Raw genomic sequence first — 21926 nt, forward strand, 5'->3', positions numbered from 1 at the left:
TTTCGTCTCTGGTGCGATCTCTTCCTTCTTCAACGAGGGGAGCAAGAGCCGACAAGAAGGGGGCTGCGTTTGAAAAGGAACATTGTGCCGATCGTTTTCCCAGGGCCCTGCTGAAGGGCAGGGCTCCCCCCGTCGATCCCATGCACATCGAAGAAGGAAGGGCCTAGTATATAAGGGCCCGCTCGGTCTACGACGATCACAGAACAGCAGCATCAACAGCAAGAAGAGGAAGTCTCTCGGCTCCTGCGATCGGCCAGCGCGGTCAAAGGAGGTCGAGGAGGACCCGCAGAGGACGAAGAGACGAGGAGAAGAAGATAAAGTGGACCGCAACTAACCAAGCGTCAACCTTTTTCTGTTGCAGATCCGATCGAAATGATGGTGAGTATAGTTTCGGGTTTTTCTCCTGGCTAGCACGTGATCTTGGTGCTTCGATAGACTACGCTAAAAGTCGTCTAAAGTTTAAAGCGTTCGGCCCGCGCGGATCTTCGACGTTCTGCCTCGTGAAACCGGAAATTTGCACTCCTCTGTAAATGTAATAATCGACCATATGATGCGAAAAATAAGATGCGTCGTGATTTTCGTTGCAAAAAAAGCAAAATCGTATACGTTCGCGTGCGAATGTATATGTTGCATCTAGTAATATCGCTCTGCAATCATACGTGAAAAGCCTACATTTTGACACAAACGGTTATTGCAGAGGAAATCATATGTTATACATATATCGGCACATTTTTTTTAAGCTAACGAATATATCGAAATCTTCAAGATGAAATTTTAAGAGATAGAGTTTCTCGGCTCTCTTAATTTTTCACAGAGATGATGGTCGATTATGCAGTACGATTCATTGAAATGCGAACACCAGGAGCGATTTAAATCGCTAGCTTATATAATTCGAAAATTTTTATCGAAAAATTCGAATTAAATTCCAGAAATCATGCCATGTGTTTATTTAATCAACGCGTGATTAATTGTTACACATATACTAATTGTTGTTACATATACTATATAAATTCGCACGATAGAAATATGTATATATATATAGTTTTTTATGGTGTTCTAATTTTATTAAATAGTACTACACATGTGAAAATTTTCGGTCAGGTAGAAAACAATCAAACTTTGCTGAAACGGGAAAAATTAATCGCGACGGAGATGTCTTGAAATAATTCGCGAGACAGAATAGCGTGAATCTACGATCAAAATTCCGAGTTACGCGCGAATTGTGATTATTCGGACCTACTCTATCCAGGCACTAATATCCTACCAAAATGTGATTTGAAATTTGCTCGTCTTTCTCTCTTTTTCGTCATTGCGTGTTCGAAAATTCTGTCGCTTCTTTTTTTTTTCTTTCATATCCCTCATCAAATTGTTCTGTGTGCAATAGTGTTTCTCCAAAATTCTTTTGTACTCGTCTAAAAGTAGGCGCTCTCCTCATCTGCTTATTTTGTTATTTCACTGTAGCGGCGTTATCATTATTCACGCATCCGTTGCTAATCATCTCTCCAAATGTGAAAAATAATTTTTTGAAAAAAAAAAAAATGTTTTGCTTGACGTCAATAAACGAGATAGATTCATATAAAATTGTATCGAGCAATGAAGAAATTTACCATCTCATCAGACTATAAATAAAATCATTTAAATAATTTTCATTTCGAGATAACGGGAGTAATGATATCACGATTACACTTTCCGTTTCTCTGCATTTGTAGATCTTTAGAACGTTTTTGATCATTCTTAATCATGTACGTTCTAAATGCAGACGCGTATACCCCTCCTTAGAACACCATAGATCAACAGTTGGATTTACAGATTCATCAGTAGTAATTGGTTTGTCTAAATTAACAGATGCATGCATTTAATCATGTTTGCGTGTCAATAATTCTCGATAAATTTACTCGATAAATTACTGCTGTTTCTGTACTGACTCTCGATCTGATCTGCTCTTCCACTTCACCAACTGCTTAATAGATGCAATGGAAAACATGCATGCGTAGACACCTCTGCATATATCATCCCGCATATATCATAAATTGTCGATACATCACATATGTTTGTGCGCAAAGTAACACAACAAAGTAATGTAACGAAAATCTTCATGGCAAAGTGTCATTTTTCACAATTTTTGTAATGCAATAGCGGGATTAAATTTCAACTTCGAAATATGTGCAGATTCAAGCAGGTGAAATATCTCCTTAGCTCTAAACCTGATATAATCGAAAATGGCATTGATACTGACGAATATTCTGAAGCAATCAATTTTAGCAACTCATTATTAATTAATTATTATACCGACTCGAATTACTATTCAATCTCAAATTAAGAATATTTAAACGTGTGCTGTTCAAAAATAATTGTTTACTATCGTTACGGGAAAATATTACACACTTGCAATTTAATACGAAATTAATCGTCAAAATTTTTCAAATTCGATTCCAGTTTGTCGTTATTAAAAACACTGTAGTGAATCAATGCATACAATATAATACATGACAAGAGACTAAAATATGATAAATTGTCGTGAATGATTTATATCGATTGAAAGAAATAGAATGCATCCGCGAAATATAAAAATTATACTAACAGTTATGAAATTTGTTCCATTTCTTACGTCATAATTGCATATTAATAACCGATTATTCCTTTCGAGTATTAATTAATTAATTCGTTAATTAATTACGTACTTTTGATTAACAGTAACATAACAAGCTTTGCAAATATAATAAAATAGAAATTCACAAACTTGGCAGATAAAAATAATAGCATGATATGATACGTTACATTTCTCAAAGATTCGTTAATTTTTTTTTACTGCTATCGACACATACCATGCTTATTTTAACTAACGGAAGCAACATTACGAGATATATTTCATAACGAATATAATTTGCTGATTAGCACTTTTTATAATACCAACATTAAAGTAGGCAGTTTTAGAATAAAAATTTCACAAATTAAAATTTAATTTAATCAGTGCATTCTGTATTATTTATATAAAATGTTGATAAAATAAATGCTTGTATTACTAATTCCAATTTCAATGTTAATTGCAATTTCGCCAGATATACAATTGGTTTTGCTGATATGTAATATACAATAAAACCTTTTTATGGACCGCAAAATTATATTACCTAAATAAACAATAAAATAAAGAATGAATACAAGAGTTAACCTAACGTCCCGAAATAAAAAGTAAATAATTATAATTGAACTTTATGATTTACTAAACACAATTGTTAGAAAGATAAGAGGAAACTGGACACAATATTTAAGATTCTTTTTTAATAATAATAAGCAAAATAAAAATTGCAGAAAATTGTAACAGAAAAAAGCTTACGATTTTGGATTGATATTTTATGTGCCAGAAAAGAAAGTTGATCTAAATTTCATTCAAATCACAATTATGAAACTGTATGCATTCAATTCAAATATATAAAAAATATGCATTAAAATATTTTTATATTTATAAGCATTCAACACATACATATTATTATATAATGTAGAGAATATATGATAGAAGAAAAATTACTCTACAACTAAAATTTCATTCTAATATGATAGTTAAATTTTATGGTTCATAATTTTATGTAACTTATATATTCAAATCTAATTTTTTAGATTTTAAATAGAAGATAGTAAACGTTCTGTTAATGTAATAAAAGAGAAGTAATCAATAATAAAATTTACAGTTTCACGCTATAAAAATTAAGACTGGTCCGAAAAAATTTTGATAATAAAAAGTGGATCTTTACATTTAATAGATTTAAACATTTAATGAAAATATTGTCTGGCGAATAAGGCATTGCATTTTATCAGATCTAGTGAACAAATATTAACTATAGTAAACTTTCGATGAAATTTCTAAGAATTATCTTATGCGAAATTGTAATAAATAAATGATCATCATCATCGAAAAATATTACGATAAAAATTACGCTATTGTAATTCAAACATCTGTTTGTCCAATTTGATCAATGAGGATAGATCAGTTTTTTATTCATCTCGGAAAAGCGAAAGCCATCGATCATATCAAAAGCAAGAATTGTCGATCAGCGTAAACACTGCATTGATTTGGTCGGAGAATCCATTCATACGTGAAATAGATTTCTTAAATAAGATTCCAAAGAAATTTATGTGTATGTGCATGTAAATGTCTGTGAATATTATTATTTTGAATACTACTGGAAATATCTCAGTGAAAGAGACTATATATCGCGATATTGACTTCTATACTCAAGATCTAATTTTAATTTTTAAAATTTATCTATCGAAGATAATATCTATCCAAGAAATAAATTCGCTTATAATCATTAAAAATGAATGACAAAAATATAGATTTATCCGACACAACCATCTATTACAATCGAAAAATTTATTAGATCTTGCATGAATTCTTACTGTACTTTAATACCGTAAAACTTCCGACTGTGCCACATGAGAGTAGCCTGTGTGTTTTCCAAATTTGTGTTATAATACGTTTCTGAAATTGGTTACATTATAAGAAAACTTACATATAAATAGAAAAAGCCTTTCCAAACACATACATTTCTCACAGAGTTTATTATTGAATGTATCATTCGAATTTATTTTATATTTTCAAAACAGCATGATACATTCTCTGTGTACTTTATTCTTCATCCTACCGAATTATCTATTATTAAATTATTACTACATTAATTTAAGTTAGTAATACTTTGCTGAATAAAATTCAAATCGCATGGTAATAACATAAATTATATTTACATTTAAAAATAGACTTGAAAAAATAGCGACGGCTATTCGATAGTAAATAATGGCAGTTTACATTACGGTTACTAATATATATTCACCGATATTTCAACAAGAAAATATTCCCATTATTTCAACGAGAAAATAATCTTATTTGCTCCTATCTTTCTTGTACGATTTTGAAGAAAAAGAAGAAAATCTTGAAATTTTCTAATTTCATATGTCAATGTCTTGTCTCTGGGATCGATTTGTTCTATTTTAAAAAAATGCAGAAATTTTAATAGATAAAGAAAATGTTTGAAAGAAAATTGAAAGAGATTGATTTAAAATAAAATTCAGACTTAAAAGCACACGTTTTTAAAAGGACCTTTTTTTAAGTATCGAGAAACTCTATACTAATAATTATGATATCCAGCAATAGAAGCAAATCATAAGAATAGTTTCATGTTGTTTTTAATGTTGTGTTACAAAGCTTTGTTAATCTGAATCACAAATTTTTAATATCCGAATTTTATATTATATAGTGATATAGTGACTATTCCAAATTAATTCTGATTGCTTCAGACGAGTACAAAATATATCTACTTTCTCACAATGCATAAAGCGGCCAACATCATCGTATTATTTTTTAAAAAAGATGTAAATACGAGAACTGTCAAAATATAGCAAGTGTCAATGAAATTGTAATCATATCGATTCTGAAAAAAAAAGCTTCTCTTCAACCGTAAAATTATTCTTCTTGTCAAAATTTCGACCGCAAATGATGAGAAAGATGTGCCAGAAATGTATGGAAATTACGATTCATCAAGAAGACATCATTTCTCAGATTAAATATCCAGAGAAGACAGTGCTCTGCATAAATTATTATCGTCATCACAATCATCGTCAGTTTCACGCGAATTCAATTAATCCGTGAAATCGATTGATCGTCGCAGTTGCATAGTGTATCGAATATAACTCAAGACGATGCTCAAAATAATTTCCTACGATCGGCGTAATTAGATTCAAATCAGTCGTCGAAACCGTCAAGATCGCTCTAACGATCCGAAGGACGTCAAACGCACCGCGAAATCTCGATCACGCGATCGTTAGCAAAAAAAAAAAAAGAAAAAGAAAAAGATTTTGGATATATCGAAACGCGAAGCAGGCCGGCCTCGTGTAACAAAGAGCCACGGTTTTAGCATCCGGTCGCGACTTCCCAACGACTTAACGAGCCACAAAAAGTTCCGCTTTAACCCTCACGACGCTACCCTTCAAAAGGTGTATATCATCTCACACACACGCATACACATACTTGTCGTTCATTCCCGTTCCCTTCTCACATTCCTCATTCCTTAATCTGATGCGCGTTCCCAGAGAAGAGAGAGAAAAATCTAAAGGGACTAACTCTAGTAGAATACCCGCGTAAGTCCCACGGTCCGGCATCTCGCACTAGCAGCACAACAGCACGACTTCTTTGTCTTCTCTCTTGAGGCCACGCTCACCTCCACGATTCACGCTTCGCCCTCTTTTTGTGCTCTCCGGTCTTTCCGGGGCCGGTTGTTCCGGTTGTACATAGGCAACCACCGATGCTTTGATTCCCTGTTTGCTTGCTCCGTTCCTCTGTTCAGTTACACACTTTCTGCGCTCGTGTGTATTCTTCTTTCTGTACCCTCCTCCCTCCGAAACGCGAGGATAATTGACATATTGTCGACGTGATCACGTGAAACTGCGCGTTTTATTCAAGATTTTTATGTAGATACTACCAGCTGCTCTCGCAATAGCGCGTGTCATCTGTGATTGAAAACTTTCTTCTTGTGAGAATTGAATCCGGCAAGAGTCTGAAAGATTTGCAAAAAATACGTATTAGAATTACAAGAAATAAATAGAAAGCTTCTTCTTTACAATATCTTACTGTACTGTTTTTGAAAAGAAAAAGAAAACTTCAACTTCGTATACGGACTCTTTCAAGATTGCACATCAATTTTAGTTTACCAGCTATTATTTGTGATAGTGCAACGTTAAGTGCAAGAGATATCCTCCGCATCAAAGCTTTCAAATCTTCGCAAAAAAAGTATCAAATCAAAGTGCAAAAAATGTATAGCTGAAAAGAAGGGGCACATTCTCTGTTGACGATGTTCGGTTCTCCAACTCCTCTAACATCATTGATAAATGCATCGTGACTTTTAAACGCGTATATCTCTTTGCTATCTACTCGATACGAGAAAAAGATTTCGAAAATGTCAGGGGTTATTCAACAGTAAGAAGAATAATAACCGAGAATAATTTTCTGCACGAGTGAAATATATATAATAATATTAAGCTGAAGAAATGTTTGAAAATATATTTACGTTTATAAAAATCGAAAAACAAAAATATGCAAGCCAATTTCGGTTTGATATGAAGATTGAAATTACTTGAAGACTGTAGATACGGACCTTTATTAACGAGCGAAATATCACACGACTTGTTCAGCATGAGTGCTAATCGGATACTAAACTTTTCGTTCTTTACATCAGTGTAACCTTGTGATAATACGGCATACTCCCATCATACCGTATTGACATATCGTATGTAAACACACGCTTTTTCTTATACGTTCAAAGGTGTTTATACAATAGTATTTTTTTAAATATTGTGTACGCGGTGATCCGTGAATTGTAAGAAATCACGAGTTATATGTGAATTTATGATTAACAAGTTTCCAAAGTACATTTCGCGGAAATGTAAAAATATAAGCTTCCTTTCGCAAGATATAAAATAATTTTAATAACAAATCATTTTATTATATGCTCGCATCCTGTCCGAGAAAGTTACGTAAAAAAACAAAATAAAAAAAACAGTCTGGAAGGAATTTAAAATTTTATATTTAAAGAATATTGAAAACAAAAATATGATTTGAGAGAAGAATAATTAAAGATTTACAAAATAGAAAAATGTTATATATTATTAAAAACTCGAATCAACTAATTAGTATTATTTGTGTTAGTGATAGTTAATTGATAATGTTAGTGATAGTTAATCGATAATGAAAATCAAGATTGCATATTTCAAGACACGTAATAAATAAGTGATTGAATTATCAGATATAAGTCAAGTGTTCTCGATCTAATTCAAAATTTCAACCAGCCAGCGATCACACACATACACACACACAGCCGCAAGATTGACAGAAATTTGCTACATTGATATACATCATTTCAATGCCATAATTAAAGATTTTCGGAACATCCAGCTGATATAAACTCATCATTGAAATTGAGTATCGCGAAGCGTCTTCTAATCGAAACTGCTTGTCCGCAATCTAAAGAAACTTCTGTATCAATGTATGAACATCAGTTTAAAACTTTATCGAAACATCGATCGACAAATCGACATCATCGTCATCTTATCAGGAATATGTTTGTACCGATCAAAATTGATTTGAAATTCATCATTCAAGGAAACTCGTCGGCAGACGAGAGACAAGATGATGTACAAGATGAATCCTATTGTACAAAACAGCGTTTCTTTTAAGGCTTCTAATATTTGCGACATCCAAGACGACGCTTGCGTGAACATTTATGCACACTTTACACATCTTGCATTTTATCTGAAACATAAGAAAGATTCTTTATTAGCGCCTGTAAAAGAGCATTTGGTAGAAATCGCGATAGATTAGAATTTCCACGTGAACTGTAACGTGAACAACCGGCCCTTGTGTGTTTTTTTTTTTTCGTAGCTAACGCTCACACCCTTCCAGGTCTCACCGCCACGGCCTGAAGCAGCGAGGCAGCATCAATCACGGACAATCGGGGCATCAATCAGTCGACGGGACGGCACGGGAGGCTCAAGATCGACGGGTGCAGCCGGAAACAAGCGTCAAGCGGAAGCCAGCTGTCCAGCGAGGAACCGAAACATGGACGAATAAATGGACGAATAACAAGTATCTTCAGGGCGATCTCGCGTTCCTCGATGATCGGGGAAGATCATCGGAGATCAAGAGCGACGATCGCGCAATTCTTCGATTCACTCACATCTCAAGCTACATTACTCGCATAATTATATTGATTAAATTTACATTATACTATGGGGAATTTGTTGAACTTTTATCGCGTTTCTTAAAACGTTTTTCGCATTTATATGTTGCACAAGAAGCGAAAACAGGCTTTCACGTGTCTACCCGGCCAGCCTGAGAGAATTCATTGATTTACCTAGCACATTTGGGAATACACTTTCGAACGAAGCATCTTCGTCGAAGCGTACAGAGTTCCGCGAATTCATCGAGAACGAATCTTCCGATATCGACCTCGAAAAACTAAAGCATCAATTTTTCTTCACCGGGCCCAATCATTCTCCGTCTCAAGAAAGTTTATTCCAATCACATCTCGGACGGACAATCATCGGACATCAATCGTCGATCATTAACGACGCAACAATTGGCAAAATTCAGAGAAATTCAGGAATTATCTGGCTGACTAAGGCTGCACCTGTTATTCTCAAACCGAAGAACAAAAACACTTTCCAAGCACCGAAATTAAAATCACATGAATGAATCTTCAAACCTAGCAAGACTTGGAAACGCGTTCTACGTATTTTTTCACTGTGTTGCTTCGAAAATAACAAAGATACAAAATACTAACCGTCTACAGACTTTTCTGAAATTTGCGGAAAAGAAAATGATTCATGTATAAAATAAGTTTATAAGTGAAAGGAGATTAAATCTGCTCCTTTTTTTCAGAAATTATTGAAAAAAATCATCAAAAAACAGCATGTGCACCAAGCGACTCACTTCAGGATTACTTTGCAGTTACCTCAAATGAGAAAAAAGTACTAACAAACATTGATATTATAGCATGCTCTGTATTGTTTCGCATCATGCGAAATTTTGAATTCTGCTTTCCTCGAAATTGGATCCAAAAAGGACAAAACGTATCTCTCTCTTTCCTCGAAAGCATCACGGCATGGACGGAATCGGTTCCTCCAACTTCAACTCTGGCAACTCTACATTGTCACATGCAAGTGCAAGTCTCGCATCAGGAATAATTTTGCAGAACGTTATTAAACTACGGTCGCAGCACAGGCCGCGCCTTCAAAAATCGATTTACAGCAAAGATTCATCTCGCAAGAAAAAACGTTTCACTTCCCGCAACAATCTTTTTACGCGCTGCAATATCTCTCTCTCACACTCGACGATCAAAGAAGCATTAACGTGATTTCAAATCTATTCACAGGACGATATTTATTTGAACGTATAGCGCTTTTACGTGCAACAGTTTCGCAAGACTCTATTTTGATTTAATTTCACGGTTCAAAGAGAAGACGAACACGTCTACGACATACGATTAAGGCTTCAGAGCAGATCAAAAGCAAAATGCAAAATCAGAAATGCCGTAAATTATATCGTGCAGCCAAAACAGCTCTGCACGAAACTAAACTACACCGAAAAACGATCCTCCAAAGTTCAATTTGGCTGGAAGACTAATTGATGGCTCTCGATCGAAATTCGTAAGTTATTTCGGATCGACGAGTCAATGCACTGTCAATTCTTGAGATTAACATTTTTGGGTTTGATTACCGAAGAACAATAGCAGCGCTCAAAACAAACAGTCTCAAAAATAAAGACAAGCAAATTCATAAAACAAAATCAGGGAAGTGCGCAGAAAGAATAAAACATTCGCAAAACGGATGTTGTTTCCGAAATCATTTAAATCATTCAGCTAATCGAGCTGATTTACGATGCTCGTTATATCGTTTTCTTTTCTGGATTACATTACGCAAAACAGTACACGCGGAGTCCTTTTTGGTCCAAAGATACAGGGATATTTTGAAAACAGCTGGAAATTGCCAACAAACTTGGCCAAGAAACTTTTATCATCATGTCGAAAGCAAACAATAATAATTTTTTGCACGCGGCTCTGTAGCGGCATAAATTAATTAATTTAAGTCCATTAATTTAAATCCAAAATTGCGTTCATGAATAAAATCCAAACATGAAACTACGCTACAAAAAACATGAGGGAAACCATACACTTGGAACAAACTCTCATCAACACGGCTCTACAAAATCGATATCAATCGATGCACGAAAAGAGATTCAAATCTAAATGAAGATTACGAAAAACTGAATTTCCATCAAAAAGCATTGCACTTCATGATTCAATGCAAATCTCAGGACAAAAATCGCTCGAACTTTTCCGACTGTGCAACAATCCTCGACAAACTCTGATTCTTAAAATCTTATCTAATCGAACTATTATTGATTTTTTTCATTAGGCAAGAGGAGTTCTATAATTAATGAAGAAATCAAGGATAAGCAATACGATAAATTGCTTCTTCGAAATCCATCGGAAAGATTACCCAAAGAAAACAAAACTGCATGGAAGGGAATATGGAAATCAAGAAAACAAATTATCATTGCAACGAGGGATTCACTCATGCAAATCACGGACAACATGTGGACGTCGTGGGATCATCGACAAAAAGTAATATATTTTGTTCTAATTTCGTGTTCTAGATTATATAATTTAATTTTTTTAATAATAATTATTATTATTCTTTGATGTTAATTATAAGTGAAAATTAAATTCAACATCACCGAAAAATTAAATCACAATTCTGTTTTTTAGACATAAAATTCGCCTTTAATTATTTACTTATTAAATTATTATAAGTTTTATTTATTTATTTTTTTACTTTGCTTTTAATTCGTTAGTTTTTGTTTTGCTAATCTACATGAAATTATCGACGATATTAGAATCTTTTTCTAGTTTTTTTTGCTATAGATATTCATATATACAAATTATATTTTCCATTTATATCTTTATCGCGTTTATTGTATGCTGACATAAAGTTTCGCATATTACAATATATGTATACATGTGAATTCAATTATAACCAAATCAGAGTTTTGGAAACTTTATCATTTTGACGAATTGGAAGATGTTTTCTGCAGAAAATCTCAGTAAAAAAATATACGAAACAGTATAATTTTACGAAATCATAGAAATTGTGCCAGTAAAATCTCTGCAAATATATATTATTAATATACATAATAGCTTGGCATAATGTTACTGGCAACAAACTCTCTGATCATCTTAAAAATGATAGAGTTTTATATATCAAAACGCATTGAAGTTTTATAAAATTACGAAATTGTTATAACTTTAAATTCTTGTACTTATCTTCCCGCCCCCCTTGTTATTATACATGTCATGTGTCTTGTTGAGTATTTAATATATTATTTATTTATTATAATTTTATCGCGATGATTTCACGTTAGATTTGCTCTATCTATTTTTTTAGTTTTAATTTTCATTTTTTTCTTATTTTTTATTTTCAATATATTGATTTATTTTTTATTCATAACAAAAAGGAAAATGAAAAACTTAAAAAAAAAAGAAAAAGAAATAAAGTAAATATGTGAAGTATGATATGTTCTACGAAACAATATGTTCAATAGACAAAGCTGATATGCTTCGAAAAATAATTTCATCTGTATATGTACTGATCTGTAATATGTACTGATAGAAATAGATATTTGAGATTGTTGAAGAGAAACACAAACAGGATTTAATTATTTATAATTATACGAAGATGCTGTAAGGATGAGAGAGTTTGTTTCGCAAAATTGTAAAAACTACAGTTAAAGATATATTGTAAAATGCTGTTTTGCGAGACCAACCATTCCTTTCAAGATCTGCGTATTTCAATCTCTGCGCAATTGAATACATTCTCAAATCTCTTATGCTTCGAGTCTGCTAATCAGTATTCCAATAATCAGAAAATAACATGTGCATAAGTAAACAAAAATCTGTCATCTCACGATTTTTCTCGCGTCATCAGTAAATATTTGTCGTAGAACGTGGATTACTTAACACATTCATATGAAATTTAACGTATTATTAATCGTATATTTACATAATCGTATCATTAGATATTTAGATATATAGTTTTTAATTTCGTTCTGGTATGCTCAGAGATATACCAGAAACATATGAATGACAACCTCTGGTAATTAATGATAAGTCATTATCGCAGAACGCTTCAAAAAAGCGTTGTGAGATGTGGCTCTGTCAATTGCAAATCTTTATTCTAGTTCATAAAGTATTTCTTTCATTATTTTTCAATAAAATATTACAAATATTTGTCTTGTTTGCGAGAAATTTTTTTGCCAATATATTCACTGTAATGTTACATTACTCATCTAAAGAAGTAACGAATTGGATATTTTTAATTTAGTTGATAGAGCTTCATCTCATTTCGTAGACTTGTATTCCTTAAGTTATTAATTCTCATAAAGAATATAATTAAAATTAGGATAGGTAAATTTTATACAATAATCCATAAGTATTTGTTCGCATATAGTAGGAGCAGAGAAACCTCTGTCTATTAAAGAATTATATTATATAATAGTTTAATATAACAGCTATATAACAGTTTATATTATATAACAGTTTAACATTAATTGCTCCTTACATAGAGCCAGGAATTTTTCGTGACATAGTTTTAAGATTAAGATTAAACTCGTATATCTATATAATATATTGTTGCAGAAATCATTATCAACTCGATATCGAATTGAAAATTTACAACAAGAATGATTTGTACTTTGCCAACAGTAACGATTAGAATTAAATTCTCAGCTGCGTGAAACAATTCGAATGAAGGTGTTCAAGGTACATTTCGAAGGAAAAAGACACGCTTTATATAATTCGCAAAAGAATTATCCGTATACATAAACGTATTATGCTGCTTTTGAATGCTTCTCGAATGTTGCTTACCTGAATGTTACTGTTTCTGTTGTTTTTACGTTTGTGTTTGAAATCTACGCTTTTTGGTCAGCCCCACACGGTACACGTCCCAAGATTCTCCCATTGTTCACGTTGAATTTCTATTTGGCGCATTGTTACTGTTATAATAAGCCGTCGAAATGTTATACGTAAAGACTTGATTGTTACATTTTTCATTTCCCTTTGAAAATATGCCTATATTTAAATCTATTACTTTATTGGATGTTTTCCGTTATATCGAAATTTCGGACATTATCATATTGTCAAAAAATTATATTTAACGCTGTTGATCCTTTGTTAATTGTGTACTGTTGATACTTTGTTCGTGTTGTACAGATCATTGTCATTTCACGTATCTGCATAATTACTGTCGAATATTTTATATTCGGAGATCCATCAATTCTCTCATATCTTGAAATATGATACCTTCGTTAAATTTGAATATATTCTCTATAATATTTTATGTTTAATGTTAGCAAGAATCATCAATATTCATTACGAATCAATTTGTAGAAATTTGAATTTTAATTATCATCCATAAAATTTCAATATGGAAAATATTTTACATTACATGACATTATTTAAAGATACGCAGATATTCTAAGATGCACAAATAATTTATAAATTTAAATTAAAATAAGTTGAAATCTTTAAAATTCATCTAAATTCTCATCACGCATCTCAATGTCATCGTTGTTGTTAAAAATGCATACTAGTTAAAATATATTCTGCATCTTGCGTTAAATCTTGGTCAGTTGAAGTTATTAGTTTTGTCCATCTTAAACAAATTATTATAATCGTTACTTACAATTTTCGTTATCCCAATGCCATTTTTGTTTATCTTACCCATTTGTTCAATCCTTATTACTATTATCTTTATTACTATTTTCTATTTAGATTTTATTACGAGAGCATTACATTTCCAGATTGCTTTATTATTGTTGACGGCAGGACGATTAATCAAATCAATTCCAATTGGGCAATTAATAATCATTACGCTTATATTTCTTTTCTGGCATATAAATTTTATTTGCGCGACTTGCTCGATGAATTTATGAAAACGGTTTCTAAGCATGGTAAAAAAAAATATTTTCCGGAACCGGGTATGCACTTGAAAATTTTTTGAATAAATAATAATTAATTTGAATAAATGTTTATAAATCTGCACCTAGAATGTTAAACTCATCAAACTCTTATCTTTCTTGAAAAAGAAGAATTTACAAGAATTTATAACAATGAGAAACTATCAATAATTTCCATGATATATTTTATATAGATAATAAAAAATTGCATTCAATTTATAAATTCTATAATTAAATTTTTAATCAATCAACGATCATTCTCTTATATGACGCCTACAAATTCCGCGATAAATATTTAATCGTCAAAAATACTTGGCCAGCTATCATAACGCGCGTATAATCGTTGTTGTTAACTAATTTTGTTACCTTTTATATTCTTGATTATTGTTACATGAAATTACGTTTTGTTGTTAAGTTACCATTGATACCTCTGAAATCCCACACCGAGAAGTTGCCTGCCCGTGTTTTTGTTCTTGAAGAATTCGTATTGTCTATTCGAATAGAGAGGCTGTTTTATTACTGTTAATTAAATTAGCACCAAAAGCAAGCATAATTCGCGCTCTATTTGTTACCGAATTAAGATTAAAGAGCTAAGATTTTAATCGGCGAAATACAAATCGATTGTCAGTTTGATAACGATTACATGTATCTCTAAATAACATAATATATTAATCAAATCAATTATAGATATCATTCCCACAGATATCATTTCAGCAGAAATTATGTTGTAAGTTACTATTTAATTTAATTTGCATATTGTTTAATGATTATCACTGCCTGACTTGCAAAGTTTAAAAAAATTTTGGTTTCACCGTGTAGTGCCTTCGATAGATTTTAATCTACGCACATATATATATTTTAATGCATATTTTCTATTATTATATAACATATACAATAAGAGCTTAGTTTTAATAACTAAGAATATATGTATGTATTCTAAAAAAAGAGTAATGCGCTTATGATATATGTATATAGAATGTATAAGTACATTTAACAAATAAACATTGTATATATAATATATAAAATGCATTTTTTAATATCCACATAAATATCATTTATTATTTTATCATTTAATAATGTTCCTTCATAACAAATACTTATTGTGCAAATAATTTTCCTTCATAAATATTCGTAAATAAAATCTACAATTAATAATTAGTCATTATCATAATTTGCCAACGACTGCAATTAATTATAAGCAAATTAATCATAAAGACTTGGTTTCTATGAAAAGATGAGTTTTATTCCAGTAAATAATTATATCTTTCTCTACAAAATAGCTAGCAATAATATATATTATGAATATAAAGTTTATATTTTCTGTAAATTATATATTTATCTACAAATATACAAAATATATATAATATAATTATTGACTTGCACGCAGGTAAAATTCGTTATTCTTTATTCGTAATCTAAAAGAGCAAATTACACATAATAAAATCGTAATATTTTTATGCAGTGTATGATTAATAACATCGCGAAATCACGAATAATAAATTTCATATCAACAATTATATAATATCGCTCTAAAAATATATGATATTTTTCTCTCTCTTGTTATTATTATATAATATAGTCTAAATAAGATTAAAAATAGACAACAATATACGTGTTTTATAAAAATTTTCCATCCACGTAAAAGTTATATAAAAAATATTCATAGGAGCTTAATTCATATAATTATATAAGAAAAAATAAAAGAGAAAGATATATAAGTGTCCCGACAAATTAAAAAAATTCTAATTATTAAATCGAATAAAGGCCCAAAGACCATTCTTTGTTGAAGTCAAAAAGGCTGAAGGTGCGAACTCCAAGGGTATACGAGTCTTTGGAGAAAGTTCGATACTATATTTTCGTAAAAATGTTGCCAAACACGCTTTCATTTGTAACTGAGCCATTCTCATCCCGACACACATTCGCGGACCCTCGCCGAAGGGAAGAAAAGCGAATTTCTCGATGCTATGTTTTCTATCCGGGCCGAATCTGTCGGGATCGAATACTTCAGGATGCTCCCAATATCGAGGATCTACCTGCAGGCCGTTAACAGGTATCAGAATTTGCATTCCGCGTTCAACGTGACAGGCAATTCCATCGGATCCTTTAAGTTCAATCTCTTCTGTACAAATCTTGGTCAGAAATCCTAATGTAGGAATGATTCTCTGTGATTCGTTTATAACTTGATCCATGTACGTCATATCTTTCAAAGCATCGTAAGTAATCACGTCCTCGTACTTATTGAGCACAGATATTACTTCCTCGCGTAATTTTGTCTGCACATCCGGATTATTAGCTAATTGAAAACCAACGAAGCTCAAAACTGTACTGGAAGTCTCGTAACCGTCGATGAAAAATGACGTTGCATGAGACACAAGAACATTTATATCAATTTTATTACCCTCCGTTCGTTCTAAATCAGCCATCAATTGAAGAAAGTCGTTTCTGGGCTTGTTCTCTGTTCTTCTTTGTTCCATAACATCCGTAATTATCGTTCTAAAGTAATGATCGACTTTTTTTGGTAAAAAAGGTATCTTAAAAATTTTGCCCAACAAAGGCAAAAAGAAAACAAGTGTAAAGACAAAGTTGTTCCAACCGGTGGGTTCAAGGAAGGATTTGGCCATCGTGTAGAAAGATTCGTGCTCTTTCTCCTCGTCGAAGGACAATCCGTCCACGCCAAAGCCTGCACTGGAAACAACCTGCGAGGTGAATCTGGCAAATAGATCTTTCAGCTCCAATTCAATTTTTCCGACTTTGCTCAATTTTTTATCAAGGAAATTTTCAAACTTCTCGCACACTTGCTTGACACTCTCGAGCAAAATTTTCAACCGCATGCTGGAAAATGCATAAGTCAAACGCTTCCTGCCAGTTATCCATTTCTCGCCGTATGTAAAAAATGGATTGTTTGCCAGAAGAGGATCCAAGTCGCTATCAATCTTAAAACCGTTCTCGTGAAAGTTCACAAAATTGGTTTGCAGCACTGTCTTTATTAGCTCCGGTTCAAAAATCATTAATGTCGGTGATGTAAAATTGTAAATTCCCATCATACTGTGACTTCGATTAGCGTTGTAAATCTTGAGACAACAGTCAGAGAAAGAGGTCTTCATGGTGATGAGGTCCCAGAAGTGACCGACTCCAGGTAAAGCGCCATCCGGGCAAGGTATTTTACGCTTCTGCCAATAATTGTAATTCTTCGTTAAATAAAAATAGAGAATCCCTAATACTATGAGAATTAAAGATACGAGCACGATAGCCATTGCTTCTTGCAGAAGACGGTACTGAACGATCGAGCAATTGATGCGACAAGTCAACTACGACTGACCTCTTTTCTAAGGATATAATCTATCAACACATCAAGTGCATGTAGTATCAGCGAATGAAAGGAGACTGCGCATTAATGATACTGGGTGATAACGTAGTATAATCTTAATGTTATGTAACTTATGTGACATTATATATTACACATTTAAAATGTTATTTAAATTTGTTAAAATCTTACTAAAATTATTCTTAATAAAATATAAATACATATATAAAAACTTATTATAGATATTAATATTGAAATTCCATTTTTGATCAAACTCTGATTTGACTAATTCTGATTAATTTAACTGACAAAATTGTCTACAGGAAGATTTCTAACTACATAATTTTTTGTTTTTGTGATCCTCGTTTTTTTATATATAAAATAATAAAACAATTTTATCCACAATAACAAAAATAATATTAATAATATTAAATAATATAAATATAAATTATATTAAATAATATTAAATTATATTAAATAATATTATATTAAATATTAAATTATATTAAATAATATATAATATAAATAATATTAAAATGCATTACATTGCATTAAAATACATTATATTACTTAATAGTAGCCGATTAAAATAAAATTAAAATTTATTTAAAAAAGAAAAAAATGATTCTACAATTATTAATTATTAATTTTCATTAATATTGATATAGCGATATTTCTTTTATGCCACCCTATATGAGAAGCTCCTATAAGTATTTGAATAAGTTAGATAATAGCCAACAAGTGTTGGCTATTATTTAATAAAAAAGCGATCCGTACATTCTATAATACATTACATTATGTACGTCGTATTTTACACAAGAGACAATAATTGCAGACAATAATTGTATATTTGATGAACTTTTACATAGTTATCTTTTTATTGTACATATTATTAATTTACGCATTAACATTATGTTATTGCAATCTACAATGATAACAGAATATATCAATCTGTTTTTTCTTAGATAAAGTTAAGGTCATTTTCTTCAAGAAAATCAATGCTTCTTCACGTTATGATTATTATTATTTCGATAACAAATCTGCAAGTTGTACCATACACACAGTTGTAAGATACACGTGGCGTTTGATAGCAAATTTATACATAGAACATGTTTTTCAAAATAATTTCTTCTATCTTTCATATTAATTTTTAAAATCTATCTTTCATATTAATTTTCAAAATAATTTCTTCTATCTTTCATATTAATTTTATACTAACTATTTTTCTATATTTATTATATATATTATAAAAATCTTATAATATATTATTTACTTCAACTAATAAAAGATAAAAAATTGATTATATAATTGCAAAAACACATGATATTTTATCATAATAAATATTCAATAATCAATGTGTCTTATCATTCTATTTGTGCAGCCTCTTTCGTTCATGAGATACTTGACATTCAATACGTCGCAGCACTTTGTAGCAATTTTGCTCTCTAGCAATCAGTCATAGTTAATACGTGGTCAAGGCAACATCACTCTGTGCGATCCAGTGCCACTTATACTCGAGAAAGACAACCGAGTATGGCTGTCGTGCTAATATCTTTGATTATCGGGGCGCTTTTAGCCTTTTATTTTTATCTAATACAAAAAAACAAATACTGGCAAAAACGTGGAGTACCATGTGCGAATGGAGCCCTGCCGGGAGTCGGCCACATGTTAGAAGTGATTTGCATGAAAATGACTTTGCCAGAACGCTCTCGCAAAATTTATAAAGACAACATGAATCGTAGTATGATCGGATTTTACAATTTCACCACACCATCATTGATAATCATGGAGCCGGAATTAGTAAAAACAGTGTTGCAGACCAATTTCACGAATTTTTCCAAAAATACTGTGGATATCGATCCATCTTTGGATCCTCTTTTAGCGCATAATCCATTCGTCAATACCGGCGACAAATGGATTAATGGAAGGAAACGCTTGACTTACGCTTTCTCCAGTATGCGATTGAAAATTCTGCTTGAAGGCGTCAAATCGGTGTGCGTAACGATGGAGAGCTATCTCGATAACAAGATGAAGGATACCGGGAAGATTGAATTGGAGCTGAAGGACTTGTACTCCAGGTATACCATGCAAGTCGTGGCCGCTGTTGGTTTCGGCGTAGAAGGATTCTGTTTCGATGACGAAAAAGACGATATATCTATCCGAAAAATCGGCCAAGTCATTTTCAACTCTTCTAAGCGAAGTATGCTTATGTTTGCTCTTATATTCTTCGTTCCGTCGTTGAACAAAATCTTCAGGATGAGCTTTATTCCGAAACACGTTGACAGTTTCTTCAGAAAATTGGTTGCGGATTGTATGGAGCAACGACGGAAGAACGAGACATGCAAAAATGATTTTCTTCATTTGATGGCAGAATTGGAACGGATATCAGGCGATAAATTTGATCTCGAGATGGTTACAGCTCAAGCAATGTCATTTTTCCTCGACGGCTATGAGACTTCCAGCACCGTTATGAGCTTCGTTGGTTTTCAATTAGCCACTCATCCTAAAGTGCAGGAGAAATTACGCAAGGAAATAATAACTGTACTCGATAAGTATGATGGTGTGATTACTTACGAAGGCTTGAAGGAAATGACATACATGGACCAGGTTTTGAATGAATCACAGAGAATCATGCCCGCAGCACCAATCCTGCAAAAACAATGTACGGAAGAATGTGAGCTAAGAGGATCTGATGGACTCGTTTGTCGCGTGGGACCTGAAACGCAGATTGTGATACCTATCCACAGTCTGCAAGAAGATTCTCGATATTGGGAAAATCCTGAAGTGTTTGATCCCGAAAGATTTAGTCCAGAGAACAAACACAACATCGAAAAATACGCTTTTCTTCCCTTCGGTGAGGGTCCGCGAATGTGTGTCGGGATGAGAATGGCTCTATTGCAATTAAAGGCTGGTCTCGCTGCAACTTTGAAAAAATACAGTCTAGAGCTTTCTCCGAAGACACAAGTACCTTTGAAAATGATACCCAACACAATCTTACCAACACCGAAAGGTGGTCTGTGGGTCATTTTTCGACAGCTCTAAATGTAGTTTTAAATTTTTCACCAGCTATATTGGGATTATTATATTTAAAAATAAAATATATATAATAATAAAGTTATTTTTTAATATTATTCATTTCTAATTACTTCTTTATCGAATAGAAAAAAATGTATTTACTCTCATTTAAAATGTTATGATGTGATATTTTTTTGTATGATTTATATAATTCAAATTTTGTATAATTTTAAATTTTTTCATAACATTCTTTTAAAAATGTTAAAATATGATTTAAGGGCCAAATTTGTAAAGGGCCAAAGCTGAAAATTTGCACTCTATATTACTCAATATAGTTTCTCAAATTCACGTGATAGATAATACTTGCGCCAAATGATATTTATGGTAATAATCATTATATACTTTGATGTTACATTTATTTGTCATGTTTTATGTATCTTACCTTGTATATTAATTATGATGAGCGAATAGCGTAACGAATATAAACGCGAATTATTACATAACGACTCTGCATAGGCATACATACGTTAATTATGTAACATGACGAAATAAAGAGTCTTCTCTTTATAAATTTATAGGGGAGACTGTACGAGTCATGTCATATCATACAATTAACATGTATGCACGCACATATGTAGAATCATTACGTAATAATTCGCATTTATATTCGTGTTACGGTATTCATTTTTAGAATTTTATTGTTGTAATAAATATCTTTCTCTTATTATATATTAAAATGTAACAAATATATTTCATTACCTTTCTCAAATCTCGGTAAGCATGTTCGGGAAGATGTCGGTAAGTTCAGAGATTCAGAAAGTACCTTTCGCTGCACAAAACTAAAACAATAAAAACTTAATATTAATACTACTATTAATTTTAGAATTTAAATATATTAAATTTGGAAAAATATACACAGACACACACACACACATACACGCAGAAAGCATTAATGAAATATTGCATGTATATAGAATACAAAATCTTTTTTTAATTTTAATTATTATCCGAAGATTTTTTAAATTTATTAATGTAGTCATTACAAAAATT

The 21926-nt window shown here is 31.9% G+C and overlaps 2 protein-coding genes and 1 long non-coding RNA gene across 3 annotated transcripts; 1 reads left to right on the forward strand and 2 right to left on the reverse strand.

Annotated features, from left to right (window-relative positions):
- Positions 1-5704: 5704 nt before the first annotated feature.
- On the reverse strand, positions 5705-7191 carry LOC105251513. Its single transcript, XR_889209.3, has 2 exons — positions 7143-7191; positions 5705-6545 (listed from the first exon to the last, which is right to left on the reverse strand). It is a non-coding gene; the product is annotated as an uncharacterized LOC105251513 (long non-coding RNA).
- Positions 7192-16217: 9026 nt separating this feature from the next.
- LOC105251514 (probable cytochrome P450 6a13) lies at positions 16218-17893 on the reverse strand. Its single transcript, XM_011258377.3, has one exon. It carries the CDS (start codon positions 17809-17811, stop codon positions 16300-16302), a length of 1512 nt encoding a protein of 503 aa, XP_011256679.1. The 5' UTR covers positions 17812-17893; the 3' UTR covers positions 16218-16299.
- Positions 17894-19262: 1369 nt separating this feature from the next.
- On the forward strand, positions 19263-20957 carry LOC105251515 (cytochrome P450 6j1). Its single transcript, XM_011258378.3, has one exon. It carries the CDS (start codon positions 19395-19397, stop codon positions 20901-20903), a length of 1509 nt encoding a protein of 502 aa, XP_011256680.1. The 5' UTR covers positions 19263-19394; the 3' UTR covers positions 20904-20957.
- The last annotated feature ends 969 nt before the right edge of the window (positions 20958-21926 follow it).

The sequence above is a fragment of the Camponotus floridanus genome, unplaced genomic scaffold (assembly GCF_003227725.1).
Source record: "Camponotus floridanus strain SB8 unplaced genomic scaffold, Cflo_v7.5 scaffold37, whole genome shotgun sequence".
Classification (NCBI taxonomy): Eukaryota; Metazoa; Arthropoda; class Insecta; order Hymenoptera; family Formicidae; genus Camponotus; species Camponotus floridanus.